The following is a 17,643-nucleotide window of genomic DNA, read 5'->3' as shown; positions in this document are numbered from 1 at the left end:
GAAATCTTCTTGTCCTTTGCGATGCACGATCCGGTCCCCGATACCCCCGGAAGGGATAGAAATCCTCCACCTGGTACCCCCGACCCTGACGAAGACCACCATGATACTATTGCCACTGTCCCCCTCGGAGCGCATACATTGACTCCGTCGCAACGATTGACACAACCCACGCAATTGGTCGATTTACCATACTCACGACCCTCCGCATCGGTTGTTCAAGTGGCTGCTTCTTCACCGACTGCCCCTGCCAATTCACCACCGCGCCGACCCACCGGTGGTATTTTATCCTCGCTGATGGCCCCTTCAGGGACCCAATTCCGCTCCCCTGCAACATCCCTCGGACCCGCGAAGCGAACACCTGTTTTTGACTTGGAAGACGGCCCAACTTATCGAGGCGGCTCATCCGACGAAGAGGAGAACACTTCGGCTCAAAGGACAGACATCAAACCGGCAATGTTCGCAAAGGCTGCCCGAAGCCCGGAGAAGGAGAAGATCGCAGAGTCACCAGTGCGATCTGACGGAAACAACATGGATCGGTTTAGGCAAATCACATCCTCCGCCATGTTTGATCCCAATTCAACTGGCACAAAGCGCTCGGCGGATCAAATGAGTCCACCAACTGGCCCCAAGGGTGTCGCCACCAAGAAGGCGCGACAGGATGCCCCCTCCCGCGCTCAGCCCGTGGCCCCGCGATACACCTCGGTGCATGAAATTGAGGATTACCGTCTACAGATTAAGGTAAATCGCATCCAAGGCGTACTTCCCCATAAATCGGTCCAAGACTGTGTCGACGCCCTCCTCGAAGTGAACGGAAACTACGACACCGCCTTGGATCGCCTTGCACACAGCCACGACGTGCTGATTGTTGAGTCTTCGGAAGACGAGTTGAATATGCCAGCCCCCCGAGGCTCGGTTCCGGCGCCGATAGCCAAACAGAAAATCAAAGCCCGGGGCACGATTCAGGATAAGTGGGCTTCCATGAATAGACCTGCCACTCAGCGTGAACAACCCGCCGAGGGAGCGAAGCCCCGCGGCCGTCTTATGCGTGGACCGAAAAACCGTGCATCACCATCGCGCGATATCTCACCCCAAGTCCCTATCGCCATCACTTCTTCCCCTCCTCCGCAAAAGCAGGGAGGCCGACTTCAGAAAGGCCGACGCCGACAACCAAGCCCAAACCGTTCAGAATCACCCGAGGCGGCGCTTTCAGACTCCGACGACTCAGATATTCAGATCCAGGATGCGAACGATAGCAGTTTGGATGGCAAGGTCCTCAAATTCTTCAATACTTGCAACGTTCACGATCTTGCCGATATCGCATCAATTCCACAAGAAACTGCCGAACTCATTACTTCTCATCGACCGTTTCGGTATCTTTCCGAGGTTCGCACTGTACAGGCACCTGTTGATCCGTCGACCAAGCCGAAGGGTCGGCCTCGCAAGCAACCTAAGGCCATTGGAGACAAAATTGTTGATAAATGTCTCGAGATGTGGACTGGTTACCTGGCGATTGACGCTCTTGTTGCCGAGTGCGAAGGATTAGGTCGACCTGTGGCCGATGAGATGAAGAAGTGGGGCGTGGATATGTTTGGAAAACGCGACGGGGAGCTTGAGCTCACTTCAATGAACAATTCACATGACTCTGGTATAGCGACACCCTCATCGAATCGCCAATCGTCAACTGGCGACGGCAACGACTCTGATGAGGATGGCCCGGTGACCGTATCGCGCAAACCGAAGAATGCGGGATTCATCACCCAGCCGTCAATAATGTCGCAAGACCTCGAGATGAAAGATTATCAGGTTGTTGGTATCAACTGGTTGTCTCTTTTATTTGAGAAGGAATTGAGTTGTATCCTGGCCGATGACATGGGTCTAGGCAAGACCTGTCAAGTCATTGCTTTCCTGGCCCACCTCCACGAGAAGGGGACAAAAGGTCCCCACTTAGTTGTGGTTCCTGCGTCGACCATCGAGAACTGGCTTCGTGAATTCCAAAAATTCTGTCCAGCTCTGAATGTTATCCCCTACTACGCAGGCCAAGACATGCGTGCGGAGCTCCGACAGCGAATTGAAGACAACCTCGAAGATGACCCGGACAGTGTCAATGTTATTATCACCACTTACACCATTGCGAAGGCCAAGGTCGATTCCAAGTTCCTTCGTGAGATGAATTTCTCGGTTTGTGTTTACGATGAGGGACATATGTTGAAAAACCACCAGTCCCTGCTCTACGAGAAGTTAATTCGCATTCCGGCACGCTTCCGTCTTCTCCTCACAGGTACGCCTCTTCAGAATAATCTGCAGGAGTTAGCATCTCTTCTTGGATTCATTTTGCCTAGTGTGTTCAAAGAGCATAAGGAAGATTTGAACGCTGTCTTCTCCAACAAGGCCAAAACCACAGACGAATCACATGCCACCCTCCTCTCGGCGCAAAGAATTGAACGTGCTAAGTCCATGCTGAAGCCATTCGTCCTCCGCCGCAAGAAGCACCAGGTCATTGACCTCCCAGCAAAACACGCCCATGTCCAATACTGCGAGATGAAGCCTTCCCAGCAAGCCATTTACGACCACGAAAAAGAGGGCGTCCGCCAGCTCCTCCAGGACCGCGCAAATGGCGTCAAAACCGGCTCCAAATCCGCCAACATCCTCATGAAACTCCGCCAAGCCGCCATTCACCCTCTCCTTCGGAGACGAGTATACACCGACGCCATCCTCCGCAAGATGTCCACCGCCTGTCTCAAAGAAGAGAAATGGTCCTATTCCGACCCGAACATCATCTTCGAAGAACTTCAACCATACAATGACTTTGAGTGCCACCAGATGTGCATCGCCAACCCGCGCAGCCTGGGCAAATTCAAGCTCCAGGCTGAAGAATGGATGGACTCGGGCAAAGTGGATAAACTCCGCGACCTCCTTACACGCTTCATCGCCAACGGCGACAGAACCCTCATCTTCTCCCAATTCACCATGGTCATGGATATCCTCGAGGACGTCCTGGAAACACTACACATGCAGTTTGTCCGACTAGACGGCCGCACGAATGTTGAGGACCGCCAGTCTATCCTCGACGCTTTCCACGAGAATACCGAGATCCCCGTTTTCCTGCTCTCGACTAAAGCCGGTGGAGCGGGAATTAACCTTGCCTGCGCGAATAAGGTTATTATTTTCGACTCGTCGTTCAACCCGCAGGAAGATGTCCAGGCGGAGAATCGTGCTCATCGTGTTGGACAGACGCGGGAAGTTGAGATCTTCCGCTTTGTTACGAGGGGTACGATTGAGGAGCAGATTTACGCGCTTGGTCAGACTAAGTTGGCGCTTGATCAGGCGGTTGCGGGTGATGAGGATGGTGGGAAGGCGGAGGAGAAGGGGATGAATATTGTTGAGAGGATGGTTCTTGATGGGTTGGATCAGGAGAAGAAGGATGGGGTGGAGGGGGAGGCTGGACAGAAGCAGCAGGAGGAGCAAAAAGAAAATGGGGAAGAGAAAAATGTTAACGGGGTGAATGGGGTGAACGGGGTATGATAATCGTTTCGGGAGTTCTATTTCTAGACCCCTTTCAGGGGGTCATTTCTGTTCTGTCTGCTTTGAACCTGGTGACTAGGCGTACAATGAATATCATGTTAGAGTAGACCACATAAAGATAATGCATGAGCCATCTGAATTTGAATATTTACATTTTCCACGCCATAAGTTCCAAGGTTTAGATTTAAATTACTAGGATAATCTTCCAACCCAGTATGTCTCAAAGTCTGTTTTTAACGCAGATTAAGTGCAGTTGGGAAACCCCTTCCATCTAACAACTATTATAAACTCCGATAAATTTCACAGTTGCCCTCCAGGGCTGACAGCTTGAGATCCTATCTTCGGCATCGCGGTTTGATCCGGATTTGACCTTAGAACCTTGGAACCTTAGAAGAAATCCAGTTGAGGTTTGAGATGTGAGGCTCGGAGATCATTAATGAGAGATATATTCAGATCAAAGGTAAGAGAACTAATACCGCAGACCACCTATGACTTGTGTATCTTTTTAGAAATCTATAAACAGGGGAACCTTGTTATGCAACAAACAAACATTTTCAGAAACCAGGCTATGCAGGGAAACAAAAGAGAGGGGAATGGCGCGAGAGAGTGGTCTAACGAGGAGCAGCAAGCATGCCGAATATCCATGTTCAGATACTGCCTAAGCAGTAACTTCAGGCTGAGGAGGAGGAGCTTGAGCAGCAGAAAGCGAAGGATCAACAGCAAGTGCTTCCGGCTCGGTCTTGGTCACCTTAGCCACACTAGGAACAGACGATGTCCGAATAGGTCCGCCAGTATGAGCAGGTTGAGCCACAGCCTTAGATCTAGCACCATTCCCACCAGCAGCACGAGCAGACTCGTTATTCTCCATGGCATTTTGCACAGCCTTGGAACGAGACTGATCTTTGACCTCTTCGCCAGGAGCCGAGGTCCACTTATTAGACAGATCGAGGATCTCATCAACGCGCACAGCGTGAGGGAGTAAATCGTCAAAGCCAAGTTTGCGGCAGAAATCAAGATAAGTCTTGCACTGCTTCGCCTCATTGTACACCTTGTCCTTGCCCGAGATCAACATGTTGAGTAAGAATTTCGTGTTACCCAGCTTGTTCTCGCTTTCCAGGCAGAACTTCATGTACTCGTACACAACTTCCTTCCAGGGTGCGAGACCACCGTCAGCCTTGGAGCGGAAAGCAGATGAGTTTGCTTCAGCAGATGTGGCGATCATGGCTCCGTCGACACCGTATTCTTCCATCAGCGCTAGTCCGTGATCACGAGATTCCACGTCACCGTTCATCAAGCACGGAACACCCGCTTCATGGCAGATATCCCTAACCATACGGAGCTGGTCGCGAAGTGCGCGCTCGCGGGGCCGCATTGGAGTCGTGCGGCAGTGGACCGTCAATCCTGTGATACCGGTGCGAACAAGTCGAGTAACGAGGGCCGAGGTGAGTTCTGGGGTTTCGAGGATGCGAATCTTCACGGAGATGCCGATTTGGTAGGGCGTGCCAACTTCCTGTACGAGAGCTTCCAGGATCGAGACGAGTTTATCGGGGGTGCGAAGGAGTGCAGCACCCATACCGCCGCTGGTACTGAAAGGCTTAGGGCAGCCGGAGTTGAGATCGATGCCATCGACGTCTGCGGCAATGACCTTGGCAGCCTGGACAGCGAGGTCGGGGCTCGCAGAGCCTAATTGGAAAATGAGCTTTCCCTTCTCACGGATAGGGTCCAATCTATAAATGATCGAGGGCTTTGCGGCTTTCTCAACTCGGCCGCCGTTGGAGGGGAAGCGGGTGAATTCGATGGTGCCGTTTCGAGGGTTCACGCGTCTTTCGGCGCCGATGAGGGCACGGTCGATTGTTTCCGGGCCCCAGACGAGATCGGCGCCATATTTCAGGGCGAGGAGGCGCGAGGGTAGTTCGCCAGAGCGCACCATTGGGGCGAGCACGATCTTTCCGCGATAATCGACGCCCTTAGGAGGGATGGGCACGCGCGGCACGGTGGCCGGGGCAGCTGCGATTGCAGTAGCGGATTCGACAAGGGAGGCCATGGCGGAGCGAAATAGACGGATCATAGCATGTCGAGGAGGGGAAGTAAATCTGTCTGGGCACTTTTTTCCGGGGTGCGATTCACAAGTGGCGGCGATCGGCCAGGCCCGACAGGGATTCACACGTGATGATAAGAGGATAAGGGCTGACGATAGCAGTGTCACGTGGTAGAGTGACCACTATTGGCCAGTTTGTCAACTCGGTGGACGATTGCAAATTTAAGATTTCCATTGAAAATTGCAAATTGTAAAGGGTAATTTGCAATGCAATTCTCAATTTGCAAATTGCAAGCCGATCTGCTCCACAGCAAAATTAGCACCACCCTAAATTCAAAATGACTGGACCTGACCCAGTCTAATTCTAAAATCGATTCCTTGGTCATTATGGAGTCCTTAGGGTATTATTTCCACGTTTCTGCCATATGCACACACAATTGGATTGTCGAAAGTATGGCGTGATCAGCCACGTCCACATACATGTACAAGTGCAAGTACAAGTATAGCTGGGCACCATGGTAGTTGGCAGTGAGTATTTCAAGGTTAATGCTAGCCGATATCGGCTAGACCTGTTAGATGTACGAGTACGGAGTACATGCAGAGCGCATACGTAGGCACCCGAAGTACCCGTACCCCCATACTGTGTCTACATGTGTCAGACACGCGACAGTGTAGTAGAGCAAGTAGGACCAGCGTATGAACTATATTAGCTGTAGCATATAGATTGACATATACTAGTAGTGCCATACTGGCCATTTATGTGTACTCGTACTGAGTAAGTACTACTAGTACTAGTAAAAGTGCTTGCGTATGACGGGCGGAACGGCAATCTCGGGCTCCCGAGAGGACAGGGGCAGGAACGACCCGGACTCAACAAATATACAGACACAACACAAACTTGAACATTCACAACAGACAACAGACAACAGACAACAGGCAGCAACAGCCACCACAATCCATCAATACATCACCTGCAATTCTCATTATCAACACAGCGGCTGACATACGGCATCTTCAACCCACCGCAGCCAATGGCCCTGGCCCGTTCTGCGTCTCGTTCTCCCTTGGCCCGACTAGGATTTTCCTCCACCGCCTCTGTTTGGCGCACATCCGCAACGCTGGCTCCCCCCCCACTTGCGCCCCTCCTTCCTCCTTTTCTTCCCCTCCTCTCGCCAGAGCCGCTCTTCTCTCTCGACATCTCTCTTCCACATCTCCCAAAATGTCTTACTCTATCCGCAAGATTGCCCAGCCTTACACGCTGGAGCACCGTGTCTATATCGAGAAGGATGGCCAAATCGTCTCTCCCTTCCACGACATTCCCCTCTACGCCAATGCCGAGAAGACCATTCTGAACATGGTCGTCGAGATCCCCCCGCTGGACCAACGCCAAGCAGGAGGTATGATAAATGTTATCCTATTCCTCCATTGATATTAGCACTGGCATTGGCATTGGCATTGGCGTTGGCCAATATAAATGCAAATGTCAACACCGCTGGGAAATGCCCTGGCATATCAACCCCGCACCTCGAAAGCACACAATACTAATTCCGCCTTCGCCATAGATCTCCAAGGAGGAGTTCCTCAACCCCATCAAGCAGGACACCAAGAAGGGCAAGCTCCGCTTCGTCCGTAACTGCTTCCCCCACAAGGGCTACCTGTGGAACTACGGTGCCTTCCCCCGCGTAAGTCACGTCCACCCAAAATAAAACAAGCAAATTGAAGAACTGCCTTCTGACAACATCCCATTCCAGACCTGGGAGGACCCCAACTCCATCCACCCCGAGACCAAGGCCAAGGGTGACAACGACCCTCTCGATGTTTGCGAGATCGGTGAGCTTGTCGGCTATCCCGGTCAGGTCAAGCAGGTCAAGGTCCTGGGTGTCATGGCCCTGATCGATGAGGAGGAGACCGACTGGAAGGTCATCGTCATCGATGTCAACGACCCTCTTGCCTCCAAGCTGGACGACATCGAGGATGTTGAGCGCCACCTCCCCGGCCTTCTGCGTGCCACCAACGAGTGGTTCCGCATCTACAAGATCCCCGACGGAAAGCCCGAGAACCAGTTCGCCTTCTCCGGCGAGTGCAAGAACAAGAAGTACGCCTCCGATGTCATCCACGAGTGCGCCGACGCTTGGGAGAAGCTCATCACCGGCAAGGTCTCCCCCGGTGAGATCTCCATCGCTACCACCAACACTGAGGGCGCCGCCGTCTCCGCTGGACCCAGCGAGGTTGCCGCCATCCCCCAGAACGAGAACCTGGCCCCCGCCCCTATTGACGGTACCGTCGACAAGTGGTTCTTCATCTCTGGTGCTACCGTGTAAATTTTGGATACCTGTCGCCGTTTTTAAGAATACCAACCCCAAAACTGTCAGCTCCCGCCGTGCGGATTCTCCCGGCGGGGTATATTTGAAAGAATTGATTGCGTCGAACGGAGCTTCGGCTTCTATTGTTTCTCTTCATTATTCGTCTTCCCCCCCCCCCCCTTTACCCTTTTTATAATTTTTTTTTCTACTGTAGTCTGGTTGTGACCTATACCCGGAGTAATAGTAATACAATCTAGCCCAAGACGAATTGGTTCCATGTTCAAGATTTCACATAAAGAGTATTTGTAGATCGGATATCATACAATAGAGGCAGGAGGAATTGAACTACCCTGCTGACGCAAGGATAGAATCCAACACTGACCCCGGTGCCAAAAAAAACAAGCTAATAATATACAAGACAGACTGGTGAATACCAGATGCTATGCCCATAAAGCACTCCGCAACAGAAGGAAACAACAAAAGAAAAAAAAAGAGGCAGTTTCCTATAATCTTCAACCGTTCAACCCTTCAGACTGGCCTCGCGCTCCAAAAATCGACCAACGCGCGATACCTCCTCAACAACATCGCCAATCTTTAGACCACGCTTGCCGACCTCGAGAGTCAATTCCTTGCCGCCCTTGAAACCGACAGTCATGACGGGCGGCAGGGTCGAACTGCGCGGGAGCTGCGTCACCTTGATGTCGATGTGGGTGGGGCTGCCGGTTGGTGTTGTGCCGGGCGTGCGGAGGAGAGAGAGGAAGAGGCGGCAAGGTCGGGAGGCGTGGGTGAAGGGGTTGAAGGTTGTTCGGAAAGTGGTGATGGTGCTGAGTGGGATTGACATTTTGGCAGTTAGGTGGGGTGTCTGGTTCAGTTGCTGGCTGGAGAAGTTGAGGGTATGGGTTAGAGACTGAATTCTATTGCTTTGTATCGGATTGAATTGAATTGGATGCGCTGTAGAACGGATTTCGTTGCGTACCTGGTTGGCGGACGTTGAGTCGGAAGGTTTTTTGCGGTGGTGGTTGAAGGCGGAGAGGGTTTTGCGCTGGTAGTTGGTTGTTGGTATTGGGGTTTTGCGATTGTATGATATCACAAAGACTCCTTGACTGACTTGTTCAGGGAGAAATGGTTGCGCGGCTGGGAATTCAAGAGGGCAGTTCTGGATTCGAGAGGTTCGGAGTCGCGGGCGTTGGCTGGAAAGTGTTTGCCGTAGATGCAAACATGCTGGACCTGGACCGCCCGCGAGAGTACAACCAACTCCGACGCCCACCTGGCAACTTGCGACTTGCTACAATACAACGCACGCTGCGCAATTTACGGGATAATATCTTGCTGCGCTGTTCAATCTTCCGAGAACTCGTTTTAACATACTGCTCTCGTCGATAATATATTTCCACTGAGCGACTCGGCCCAACCAAGCGAATGCGAGTGCCAACGACCCGCTAAACCCAATCACCAAACATGTCTACCACAGCTGCTCTTCAGGCCCGTCTGAAGGGGCTATCGACTACTCTGGGTCAGATCCAGCCTCTTCTCGACAGACTACGCAATTTCACGGAATCTATCGGACAAGGAAATGAGGCGCGTCTTGAGCTCGGTGCGGAGATTCGTGCCCAGCTCAAAGATGCTGAGGATGAATTCGAACTTCTGCGAGAAGAGGTGAATGCACTCAAGACGGATGCTGGGGGAAGGAAAAGATCCGCCACGAGTATGAACGGAGAAAAGGAGACGGAGAAGGAAAGAGTCATTGCCATGGCGGGGCGATTAGAGGATGATTTGAAGAGGTGAGTTGTGGTCTCATAGGCTTCCGGCCGGCGTATTGAATTGCTCTGACCTCGAATTATGCTGATGACTTGCAGAATCCCGGGAGAATTCCGACATGCTCAGCTACAAGCCAAGCGCAATGCCGAGCTGGCGCAACGCAAGGAGCGAGAACTACTATTCTCGAGACCACAGTCGCCACCCACAAATCAACAGAAATCATCAGATAAATTTACGCAGGATGATCTGGTGCGTAATGCGTCGAGTGATGTTACCGCTGCGCTGCGCCGAACCCATAATCTCATGCGAACGGAGTTATCCCGCAGCACGTTCGCCCAGGAAACCCTCGGTTAGTATATCCCAAGACTGAAGCCAACAATACAAGACTGACAAGACTGGGTTTTAGAACAATCTTCTGCCGCCATCAGCTCTCTTTCCGAATCCTACAGTAGCCTCGACACTCTCCTCTCTTCCTCCCGCAGTCTCGCCAACTCTCTTCTCCGCTCACAAAAGTCCGATACTTGGTATCTTCAGACAGCATTCTATATTCTTGTTGGAACAATAGGCTGGTTGGTCTTCCGCCGGATCCTTTGGGGACCGACCTGGTGGCTTGTATGGCTTCCCCTCAAGTTTTCCTGGAAGTTCTTGTTTACAGTTTTGGGTGCTGTCGGGCTATCCCGTGGGTCGGCGGAAATTTCGGCGAGTCCGATTGGAAGTGATATATCTTCGGCTATCCAGCAGACTGCAACAGCGGTTACTGGAGGTACAGTGCCACGTGGGACTCCCGAGGGAGATGTTCATACTCCGCAGCAAGACGAGGAGGATCGAATTATTGACAAGATTGGTCAAATGGTCGAAGATGGAAAGCAAGACGAACCGGAGCCGATTTCGCCCGAAGAAATAGCCAGAGCTGAGCAGCAACCTCGAAATACGAAGAAGCGGATGTGGGAAGAGGAGGTCCGGGATGAACTATAGACGTGTTATGAAACAGCCAGTACCAAAGAAGCATTCCAATCCAAAATTATTACCCATCTGTAAAATCACCTTCATTGATAGAATCTTAATAACATGCACGGTTGAATCAAGACCTAACTTCAAGCGTATGAAGTATAAGTGTGGCTCCTGATTGGTCACGTCTAAGTGCTGCGCGTGTCACGTGTAGACGCGTTTCTCCCACCGCGGCGGATACAGCTCGACTGCTGCATCTCCGACGACCCCAGAAAAATCGCAAACCCGGGTTGAGAGCTCTCATATACCCTTAATAACACACGGAAATATGACCTCGACGTTCTTCAACAATAAGGCCCGTGCTGCCGCTGTTTCGAGCAGCTCAAAGGCCAAGACCGAGACCAAGGAAGACACCACGCGGCAACAGCCCTGGGTTGAGAAATAGTACGACTCTGTTCTACATGATGGACTATCTTGGCTGAGCTCTGACGATTCAATTAGTCGACCAAAGACACTAGACGATGTCGCCGCCCAAGACCATACCACTAAGGTGCTGCAACGCACCCTTCAAGCATCCAACGTACGCAACAAACCCTCGATACCAACTTCACAATTCCCTTTGACAAGGTCGATTCTAACCTCAAATCTCTCAGCTCCCACACATGCTCTTCTACGGACCCCCCGGAACAGGAAAAACCTCCACTATCCTCGCCCTCGCCAAATCCCTCTTCGGCCCCGCACTCTATCGTTCTCGTATCCTAGAACTAAACGCCTCCGATGAGCGCGGCATCGGCATCGTCCGTGACAAAGTCAAGAACTTCGCTCGTGCGCAGCTCTCCCAACCAACCGGTCTAGACGCCGCTTACCTCGCGCAACACCCTTGCCCACCATTCAAAATCATCATCCTCGATGAGGCGGACAGTATGACCCAGGACGCGCAGTCTGCCCTGCGCCGCACGATGGAAACGTATAGTCGCATTACGCGATTCTGCCTCGTCTGCAACTATGTCACGCGCATTATTGAGCCGTTGGCGAGTCGATGCAGTAAGTTTCGGTTCAAGTCGCTAGATAATTCGGCGGCTGGGGTGCGGTTGGACAATATTGCGCGTATGGAGAATTTGAAGTTAGAAGATGGTGTTGTTGAGACGCTTATTCGGTGCGGTGAGGGTGATTTGCGTCGGGCGATTACTTATCTTCAGAGTGCGGCGCGTCTTGCTGGGGCTGCGAAGTCCGGTGGGAAGGATGCGGATGAGGATGCTGAAATGACGGACGCTGGGGCTGACCAGGGAATTATTACTGTGCGCAGTATTGAGGAGATTGCGGGTGTTATTCCTGATTCTATTCTGGATAGCCTGGTACAGGCTATGCAGCCGAAGGGCGGTGCGTCGGCGTTCGATGCTGTCTCTACTGTCGTGACCGATCTTGTGGCGGATGGATGGAGTGCTACGCAGCTTGTTGGTCAGGTATGTTCTTTGTTTTTTTTCTTTCTTCGAGAGCTATTTCCTGTCCTCTTTCCTACCCTCTTTGCTGAGCATGTGGCTGACTATTGAAGCTGTACCGACGAGTTGTCTTCACCGAGACCATTCCGGATATCCAGAAGAATAGAATCGTTCTAGCTTTCTCCGAAATGGACAAGCGACTTGTTGACGGTGCAGACGAGCACTTGTCTGTTTTGGATTTGACACTTCGCATTGCTGGTATCCTGCGTGGTTGATTTTCCTAAATATTGAAAAGTAATGAATGTTCTGGGGTCAAGAATATGTTCTATCTAGCCGCCAGTTATTACTACTATGTAATCTGGCAGCGGGATAGATGGCGTTTGGCTGGTTTTTGACACATTAAGGCGTTCTGTATCTACATTTATTGGTTGTTGAATGAGGATGATCATGATACCCTGACATCTCACTGGGTTTTTAGTATTGAAATTTCTGCTCTATATTATACTGTAGTGAGCCTATACTACACACTAGTAGTAACTAACTAGTATGGGCCAATTAAGTGATGCGGAGTCTTTTAGCATGTTGATTTTCTTGTCGAACATATGAGGTCATGTCAGGAGTGGATAGTAGGCATACCCTATGATGATCCCAACTGTCGAGAACTTCTTCCTGACCACAGCACACTACATACATCATCCACCAACTCATTGAACCCAACAACAATTGAACTTCGTCTGATTCCTGTTGGACGTTACTCAAACAAAACATGCACATGGCTCATTGACAGACAGCGATTCACCACAGGCGAAGCGACACGCTAAATCTACCATGACATCATGCCGTTAAAGGGTATTGGGGTTGAACAACGTCATCTTCTGAATTACCGTTTGTTTCTATAAAAGTCCCTGTGATCCGCTAGTTGACCATGAGTCAGTTCGATTCTCGCTATGATCAGAATAATTTCATTTAGTCAACCTCGTGACACATCTGCCGGTGCCAGTTGACTGTGACCGTGTGGCGAGCACAAAGCCCAAAGCAGTCCCTCGAGAGTCCCTCGGTTCTTCATGTCAAAAAACTCAGAATCTGACAAAATTTTATGCAGGTCGTGCCACTATTCAGTTACCAGACTGTGGGGGTGGGCTCATCAATATACCCAGGAGCTGAAAATTCGGATCGGTTGAGGCCGACGATATGGTTCGATCTAGCGGGGCCGCACCACGGTCACTGCCGATTTCCAGCAGCGAATCCTAGACAGCTAATATTATGCGCGGCATCTCAATCCGATGCTTCATGGTCAGCGCGAACTGATCCTTGAATCAGTTCCCACCCAAAGTTATCCCTTCTACATATTATCGGAGGTCGACCCGGCCAATCAGATGGGCAGCGAAGATCTTTTTATCATAACATGAAGCTACACACTAAGGGGAACACGTTTTGGTCGCTCTCGTGCCCCACTTCCCACTTCCCGACTCATCGCTCACACAATGATGGGCTTTTGGTCTGGGATTGATTGTGAGAACCATTCCGCCAATATTTGTGGCTCATCCAGAATTTGCCAATGAAATGGTTCCGGCCACTACCGGAGTTCTTTCCCCCACATCTATATTGCCCAGTTGACCACACATAGCTAGTGCCACCGTCCCGCCAGCTATCGGAAGTTACAGAATCATGATTCAGAGATGTCGCTCAGAGTCAAGCCTCAGGTTCCACCTGACAATGTATGCGACCCATCGGCCCAACTTGAGCCAGCCACACCAATCATACAAGATGGTTCCCGAAAAACTCGCAGTAGTGTGGGGTTAGCCACGGGGCAATACCTACGAGGCCAAGCAGGAGTTGGTGAAACTTCTAGAAGATACTACCACAGGGCTGATTGGTACGAAACTTCGGAACCTCGAATCAACAGATGTCCCGTTTCAATCTTCCAGAATCTACTTGCACGAAGATGAAGTGGACTGACGTCTTGTGAATGTGACCACAAGCCCGAATTTCCGCTTACGGTCGGAGAACGGAGTAGTCGGATTCCTACCGTGGCCCGTCCATTCCTTTGGACACAGCATTTGCCCTGGGCAAGCAATGCAAAATCCCAGAGGACAGATGCTTGAAACAATTGAACGAACGAGAGACAGCAAACGGCTTTCAGGTGATACGCTCCCTTGCATGGCTGTAACAATGTGGCCCGCTATTTCGGGTTGTCGATCATCGAAGCCTCGTACGCTACTATGAAGAAAGTGTTAAGCCTCAGTGGCGATTAGATGTCATCCCACCAATGAGATGGGTCTATGTCTGATATTCGAGGTTATTCTGGTTCCCTCTACTTAATACTGTCATACAATTGTTTTTTTCTTCTGCATTCGGACTCTAGTCCCCACTTTATTGTGCTCTACGAATACCGGCCTGTCATTGGCGGCATCTCAAACCGAAAAGCACTTGGATGGCGCACTGGCAAGTTGTCAAGAAAATAGTCAAGAAACTTCATAACCTGGAGATTCCTCTCATGAGGGACCGACGAGCTAATTCCCATGAGTCGAAAAAGACAACAAAATCAAAACTACAGCCCGCCGGGTGAGGGCTCCAAATCACAAAATGAAGGACCATCAAAGCAGTCCAAGCCCCATAGTGCCCCTGCAACACCCAAACGTCCGCCAATATGGGGAGCTTCGTCCTCTCGAGAAGCGAGAGCGAGCAAATCAACTCCGCTGCTGGAAGATGGGGAGGGAGAAGTGGCCCCAAATGCCAAAGTTGCTATTCCCCGCCAAACACCGGGAAATACTCCCCGGTTTAATCGCAGAGTGCCCCGAGCTTGCGAGTCGTGTAGAACGCGCAAAACTAAATGCAGCGGAGACACCCCGGTTTGTCGACAATGTCGAGAATTAAGAGCAACTTGTCAATATCCCGTGGGATGGAGAGAGAAAATGAAAAAGTAGGCCTTTCCCGAAATATTTGCTACTACTAAACAAAGAAGGATTACATTTACTGACTTTACAACCCTTGGGGTAACTTCAGTGACGTTGATAGACTCACTGCGGAATTGCAGGAGTACGAAAACTTCGTGAATGATTTACGAAACACTGCCGAGAATCATACGGCAGATTGGATTAAAGGCCTGATAGACAAGGTGAGTCGTACCCAATACGCTTCCATTGCGGTGTCTAATCATGAATTCCTGCTGGCTAAGCATGGGTTGAGGGGAAAATCTTCCTTCGACAATCCACCTTCTCAATTATCCACACCACATAACGAAATAGACGGCGATGAGGGATCTCCGATATCTTCAATCGGATCTCTCAATGCAATTGACCGAGTAGAGGAAGACTTGAATCGAACAAAGCATACCCGAGCGACCGGGTATATGGGGAAGAGTTCGGAGATCTCGTGGATGCAACGACTTCAAAGGGAAGCAGAGCAACGTGCTCGCGGCAAACCTGGTGCGCTAGATTCAACTACGGACGAGGAGGATGCAGCCAGCGATCGATTTTCACTTCACGCTTTGAATTATCATCTCGACGACCTTGAGATTTCAGTTACTGAGCCCGTTCAACGTTATAGCATGCCATCTCGACAATTAGCACATCGACTCTTTGACGAATATTTGAAAACCGTGCATCCCTTCTTCCCCATCATCAGCAAGCCTTTATTCCGAGCTCAATTCCAAACCTTTTTCGATATTTCCGGTCGCTATAGCGCAGCAAGACCTAGCAACAAATGGCTCGCCATCCTGAATACAATATTTGCGATCGCATCCAAGCATGCCCATCTCATCCATGCTCCGTGGCGTGGAGAAGAGAATGATCATTTAGTCTACCTGGCCCGAGCCAGGCAGCTGAGCATGAACGGCGAAGTCTTGTTCAGTCATCCAGATCTTCAGCAAGTCCAAGTCGAGGGCTTGATCGCTTTTTATTTGATGACATCCGACCAGATTAATAGGTCCGTACCCAAAACCTTTCCTTTTTAATTTGAAAGTGGTGCTAACTGACTTTTCTTTTCAACAGAGCATGGCGAATCTCAGCTTTAGCAGTGCGTTCTGCAATAACCCTCGGCATTAACCTGAAGATCGATACACCGAAAACACCAAATGTCGCAAAAGAGGCTCGTTATAGAGTTTGGTGGTGCCTGTACAGTTTCGAGCACATGCTCGGAATCATGACTGGTCGGGCTATTTATAGCCTTGATGGAGGCTACGCAACACCACTTCCATTGCCATTCGAAGAGGAACAGCTACAAGAAGACCCAGAGGCAGTCAGGATGCTCAATGATCCTGCTTCTCGGGATGAACAAATTAGCATCTTGATGGCAAGCACAGGAATTCGACAGCCCGGAAACAAGGATGACATCCAGAAATGCCGGTCAAGGGACCGAGCCTGGCTCAAAAATATGCCATCCAACTCCGGCCTTTGCTATCTCTACTATTGCGACCTGACAGTTATTACACAAGAAATTGTCAACAAGGTATTCTCGCCCAACGCTGTGTCCCTCATGTGGTCCGAAATCGAAGCTCGCCTCGATGAACTCCTTGCCCGAATAGATCTTTGGCATTCAAACTTGCCGGCAGCTCTGGACTTTACGCAGGAAGAGGCCGATGATAATCCTGACCAGCTACGATACAAGCTCTTCTTGGCTTTTCATTACTATGGCGCACGGATCACACTAGGACGCCCTTGCCTTTGTCGACGAGATGCTGGTCTACCGAACACCCCTCAGACATTCAGTCATATGATGGCAATTATCGCCTTGAATTCCGCATCGGGCATGCTAGACCTCATCCCGGACGAACCCAACGTCATGCAACTGTACAAGCTCTGTCCCTGGTGGTGTGTCCTGCGATGTTTGATGCAAGCAGCCACCGTTATCCTACTGGAACTCTCATTTGGCAGTGTGCATATGCCAGAGGAGGAACTCAAGCTTGTCAAGCTGTCAAAAAAATGTATCCGATGGTTCCACGCCATGTCAGAATGGAGCATTGGCTCACGAAGAGCATGGCAGCTCTGCGATTCCATCTTTCGCAAACTCGCTAGTGGCATGAAATACAATACCGACGACATACCCTCAAAGCCCCAGAAGCGGCAAATCATTGAGGAGGAAAGTTCATCTGGGAATACGAACTTCTTCGGCCCAGCTATACCTTCAGAACCACGCGATTCTTTCAACATAAATCAGGACGATACGTCAATGTTCGGACCACGACCGCCGACAGAGGAGGATATATGGACGAATTACTTCAACCTCCCCACGCCAGATTTGATGCCCTCGGTCCACGGCCACTCCCACCATTCTCACATCCCTGACGACACTTATTTTCCCTACGACCCTCTAGGTGAGGACTTTATGCGATCATTGTTTCCCTCTTCCGAAGAGGAGAACAGAGAGCTACCAAATTGACCTCTACCACAAACCCCTCCCAACGATCCACAGAGAAACCAGATTGTACACGATTTTTTTCTGGCCTCTTGCTGGACGTTTCTCACTACACTCATTTTTATCTTCACATGAAAATCCCTCATATTCCCCAAATTCCCCAAATTCCCCAATTGCATGTCACGGCTCCGTTCAAAAGTTCACCGCATTAGCGCTCAGGATTGTCTTTGGATCAAGATGAATGAGAGCATTTACGTTTTCTCTCACAAAGTTTCTTGCT

General features: G+C 50.6%; 7 protein-coding genes across 7 annotated transcripts; 5 read left to right on the top strand and 2 right to left on the bottom strand.

Annotated features, from left to right (window-relative positions):
- Nucleotides 1-21: 21 nt before the first annotated feature.
- Nucleotides 22-3,522, top strand: N7481_012151 (DEAD/DEAH box helicase; the record flags this gene model as incomplete). Its single annotated transcript, XM_057271370.1, has 1 exon — nucleotides 22-3,522. The coding sequence occupies one exon, from the start codon at nucleotides 22-24 to the stop codon at nucleotides 3,520-3,522; it is 3,501 nt and encodes a 1,166-aa protein (XP_057115558.1).
- Nucleotides 3,523-4,180: 658 nt separating this feature from the next.
- On the bottom strand, nucleotides 4,181-5,566 carry N7481_012150 (tRNA-dihydrouridine(20) synthase (NAD(+)); the record flags this gene model as incomplete). The annotated part of the gene is made up of 1 exon (XM_057271369.1): nucleotides 4,181-5,566. One exon carries the CDS (start codon nucleotides 5,564-5,566, stop codon nucleotides 4,181-4,183), a length of 1,386 nt encoding a protein of 461 aa, XP_057115557.1.
- A 1,213-nt stretch (nucleotides 5,567-6,779) lies between these two features.
- Nucleotides 6,780-7,881, top strand: ipp1 (inorganic diphosphatase IPP1; the record flags this gene model as incomplete). The annotated part of the gene is made up of 3 exons (XM_057271368.1): nucleotides 6,780-6,920; nucleotides 7,123-7,242; nucleotides 7,312-7,881. The coding sequence occupies 3 exons, from the start codon at nucleotides 6,780-6,782 to the stop codon at nucleotides 7,879-7,881; spliced, it is 831 nt and encodes a 276-aa protein (XP_057115556.1).
- Nucleotides 7,882-8,383: 502 nt separating this feature from the next.
- Nucleotides 8,384-8,704, bottom strand: N7481_012148 (mitochondrial 54S ribosomal mL53 protein; the record flags this gene model as incomplete). The annotated part of the gene is made up of 1 exon (XM_057271367.1): nucleotides 8,384-8,704. The coding sequence occupies one exon, from the start codon at nucleotides 8,702-8,704 to the stop codon at nucleotides 8,384-8,386; it is 321 nt and encodes a 106-aa protein (XP_057115555.1).
- Nucleotides 8,705-9,321: 617 nt separating this feature from the next.
- Nucleotides 9,322-10,596, top strand: N7481_012147 (putative protein transport membrane glycoprotein Sec20; the record flags this gene model as incomplete). Its single annotated transcript, XM_057271366.1, has 3 exons — nucleotides 9,322-9,644; nucleotides 9,720-9,970; nucleotides 10,028-10,596. The coding sequence occupies 3 exons, from the start codon at nucleotides 9,322-9,324 to the stop codon at nucleotides 10,594-10,596; spliced, it is 1,143 nt and encodes a 380-aa protein (XP_057115554.1).
- A 301-nt stretch (nucleotides 10,597-10,897) lies between these two features.
- Nucleotides 10,898-12,283, top strand: N7481_012146 (replication factor C subunit 2; the record flags this gene model as incomplete). The annotated part of the gene is made up of 4 exons (XM_057271365.1): nucleotides 10,898-11,013; nucleotides 11,071-11,149; nucleotides 11,223-12,032; nucleotides 12,122-12,283. The coding sequence occupies 4 exons, from the start codon at nucleotides 10,898-10,900 to the stop codon at nucleotides 12,281-12,283; spliced, it is 1,167 nt and encodes a 388-aa protein (XP_057115553.1).
- A 2,247-nt stretch (nucleotides 12,284-14,530) lies between these two features.
- On the top strand, nucleotides 14,531-17,387 carry N7481_012145 (Zn(II)2Cys6 transcription factor; the record flags this gene model as incomplete). The annotated part of the gene is made up of 3 exons (XM_057271364.1): nucleotides 14,531-14,931; nucleotides 15,015-15,935; nucleotides 16,001-17,387. The coding sequence occupies 3 exons, from the start codon at nucleotides 14,531-14,533 to the stop codon at nucleotides 17,385-17,387; spliced, it is 2,709 nt and encodes a 902-aa protein (XP_057115552.1).
- Between the last annotated feature and the right edge of the window lie 256 nt (nucleotides 17,388-17,643).

The sequence above is a fragment of the Penicillium waksmanii genome, assembly GCF_028829765.1.
Source record: "Penicillium waksmanii strain IBT 27052 chromosome Unknown utg000010l:1.0-3698451.0:1.0-3701458.0, whole genome shotgun sequence".
NCBI classification, from domain to species: domain Eukaryota; kingdom Fungi; phylum Ascomycota; class Eurotiomycetes; order Eurotiales; family Aspergillaceae; genus Penicillium; species Penicillium waksmanii.
This window is presented reverse-complemented; position numbering and strand designations above follow the sequence as displayed.